The 3190-nt window shown below is 45.4% G+C and overlaps 1 protein-coding gene across 1 annotated transcript in view; it reads left to right on the top strand.

Annotated features, from left to right (window-relative positions):
- Positions 1-3190, top strand: part of E2F7 (E2F transcription factor 7) — a 41666-nt gene that overhangs the window by 33798 nt on the left and 4678 nt on the right. The window contains exon 10 of the mRNA XM_011981391.1: positions 1627-2128. Within this exon, the coding sequence (XP_011836781.1) occupies positions 1627-2128 (502 nt within the window). The remainder of the gene's footprint in view (positions 1-1626; positions 2129-3190) is intronic.

Raw genomic sequence — 3190 nt, 5'->3', positions numbered from 1 at the left:
TTTTTTTTTTTTTTTCCTACTTTTTGCATTTTCTTTTAGGAGACAGAGTCTCACTCTGTTGCCCAGGCTGGGGTACAGTGGCACGATCTCGACTCACTGCTCCGCCTCCTGGGTTCAAGTGATTCTTGTGCCTCAGCCTCCAGAGTAGCTGGGATTACAGGCATGCGCCACCACGCCCAGCTAATTTTTGTATTTTTAGTAGAGACGGGGTTTCGCCATGTTAGCCAGGCTGGTCTTGAACTCCTGACTTCAGGTTATCCACCTGCCTCAGCCTCCCAAAGTGCTGGGATTACAGGCATGAGCCATTACGCCTGGCCCTCTGTTTACTATTTCTTAAAGGATCATTCTTCTCTATTCCTAAAAATAGTAAGAATATAAACGGTTTTAAATATTTGGAAATTTTTCCAAACGAAAGGCCCCAACATTGTTTATATCTTATTTATTTCATTTTCTTATTTTAGAGACAGGGTCACCCAGGCTGGAATGCAGTGGCATGATCGTAGCTCACTGCTGCCTCAAACTCCTGGGCTCAAGCAATCCTCCTAGGCACCCCACAGGAGGCATGAGCCACCGTGCTGGCCTATAAACTTGTACATTTATGGGACTTAATTTTGACTGTGTGCTGCCTAAAATGTTGTTAACAACACAGAGCAGAATGGGACAAGAATGGCAGAAAATAATAATTGAGAAGATAAGTTTGTTTCCTCACTGCCCACTTCATTTCTTTGATACTGGATTTGTGAAATGAGACAAATGAGATTAATCTTTTTTTAAATCAAAGTCCAGTCTCTGTTACTCTCCCAGGGTCTCTCACAGTCACTGAGAACATGGGTTTTGCCATCAAACGATGTGGGCATGGGCCCAGCTTCCCACTTCAGAACTGGCTCACCCAAGGCAGGGTGATCAACTGCTGCACTTCAGTCTTCCTCACTAGTAAACTGGGGGAAATGAGAGTAGCTTTTTTTTTTTTTTTTGAGACGGAGTCTCGCTCTGTCGCCCAGGCTGGAGTGCAGTGGCGTGATCTCGGCTCACTGCAAGCTCCGCCTCCCGGGTTCACGCCATTCTCCTGCTCAGCCTCCCGAGTAGCTGGGACTACAGGCACCCATCACTGCACCCGGCTACTTTTTGTATTTTTATTAGAGACGGGGTTTCACCGTGGTCTCAATCTCCTGACCTCGTGATCCGTCCGCCTCTGCCTCCCAAAGTGCTGAGATTACAGGCGTGAGCCACCGCACCCAAAGAGTAGCTATTATTATAATTATTGCATAAAATTGTTATACTATTATGCTAATTATAATAGTATGTACACACCTGGCAAGGGTGTAAGTGCTTGGTAATTGATAACGATCAGATGTGGAAGAGATGAAGGAGGAAGGAATGTTCACTCTCACCTGAGATTCCAATGGCTCTTCCCACATCGGCTCTCCCACCCCATCCTAACCATTTATCCAGGCCACACCTGGGTGTCTGCCTCTGGGATGAGCTAACACGTGCTCAGCGAGTGTGCTTTCATATCTGCCTGAGGAGTATTATCTCATTCCTGATTTGGCATGGCTCTGTTTGGGAAAGTAAAGGGTCAGGAGTTGATAGAATGTGCTAACTTCATTACGTTTCTTTTTATTACAGGGGAAAAGCCTTTGCCAGTAAGAGAGTGGTGCCTCCATCAAGCGGCTTGGACCCTGTTGCTCCTTTCCCTGTCCTCTCTGTTGATGCAGAATATTGTGTTAATCCTTTAGCCCACCCGGTATTTTCTGTTGCTCAGACGGACCTGCAGGCATTCTCTGTGCAGAACGGTCTGAATGGACAAGTGGACGTCTCACTTGCTTCTGCAGCCTCTGCTGTGGAGAGCCTGAAGCCGGCACTCCTTGCTGGCCAGCCTCTAGTGTACGTGCCCTCTGCCTCACTGTTCATGCTGTATGGAAGTCTGCAGGAGGGACCAGCGTCAGGGTCAGGGTCAGAGAGGGATGACAGAAACTCAGCAGCCCCAGCCACAGTAGAGCTGTCATCCGCACCCTCAGCTCAGAAGCGCCTCTGTGAGGAAAGGAAACCTCAGGAGGAGGATGAGCCAGCCACGAAAAGGCAAAGCAGGGAATATGAAGACGGCCCACTGTCGCTCGTCATGCCCAAGGTAAGGGAGTGCAGGTGGATATGTCTGGTGACATCCTGTTAGCCCCGAGCTTCTTCCTAATGAAGATACACTGATATTAATAAGCGATGGAGTCTGGAATATGGGGCTATTTCATGTCACCTGCGTAATTCATTAAGCACTGGAGTGGCTCTGCCAAAAATCTTGCCTTCAAATAGTGCGTAAGAAAGGTGATTTTTATAAAACTCACACTTTCTATAAAATGCTGAAAAGTAGAAAGAAGAAAAGTTACCCAGAATCCCACCACATAGAGGCATCACTGTTAACATGTTTATATATTTCCTTCCAGCTTTTTACATCATTTTTTTAAAACAAATTAGGATCACTGAAATAAACATCTTAATCCAGGATGCAGCTGAGTTCCAGAGGGAGGAATGTGGGTGCTGTCTGGCTATCAGATCTTATGCTTGGTCAGTTCTCTTCACTGCTCAGTGATCCTGTTTCTCTAACTTCAAAATGAAAAGAACAAAAATATGAGCTGTCCACATCTCCTGCTTAGTAGCCATTCAGAGGTTAATGAGATATGACCAGTAAAACTCTCAGAAAGCAGGAGCACTGTCATTACAGTGGTTTGCAGTGGGTAGGCTGGGCACACTTCCTGGAAATCATTACACTAATTAAGAACCTTTCTCTATTTTGTTCTCTTGCCAGAATGAATCTTTCTCATTTTGTAGATAGCCTGGGGTTGCAGATCAGAAGTGAAAGACTGGCATATGTCTTAGGTAACCAAGACATCTTGGGCCAGCCCACAGTTCTTATGAGACCCCAAAAGACTAGTATCAACACCCTTTATGTGTGTTACTAGCTCAGAAATATATCTCACAGTCTAACCACCATGGCCAGTTTTCCATTGCTAAAATCTCTATCATTTATCTACTTTGAGAATACTATCAATGCACATGACATGACATTTTCAGACGATTCCTACAAATACAATGGAAACCGCTGACATACACAAATCAGCGTAGCACGCAGCTGTATGCTACCTTTATGTGTTAGCAATATTAAGAGAGCTGTTATTAAGATTTACTAATCCCAGCCAGG

This window comes from Mandrillus leucophaeus, unplaced genomic scaffold, assembly GCF_000951045.1.
Source record: "Mandrillus leucophaeus isolate KB7577 unplaced genomic scaffold, Mleu.le_1.0 Scaffold225, whole genome shotgun sequence".
Lineage (NCBI taxonomy): Eukaryota > Metazoa > Chordata > Mammalia > Primates > Cercopithecidae > Mandrillus > Mandrillus leucophaeus.
Note: the sequence above shows the minus strand (reverse complement) of the source record. Positions and strands in the feature narration are given on the sequence as shown.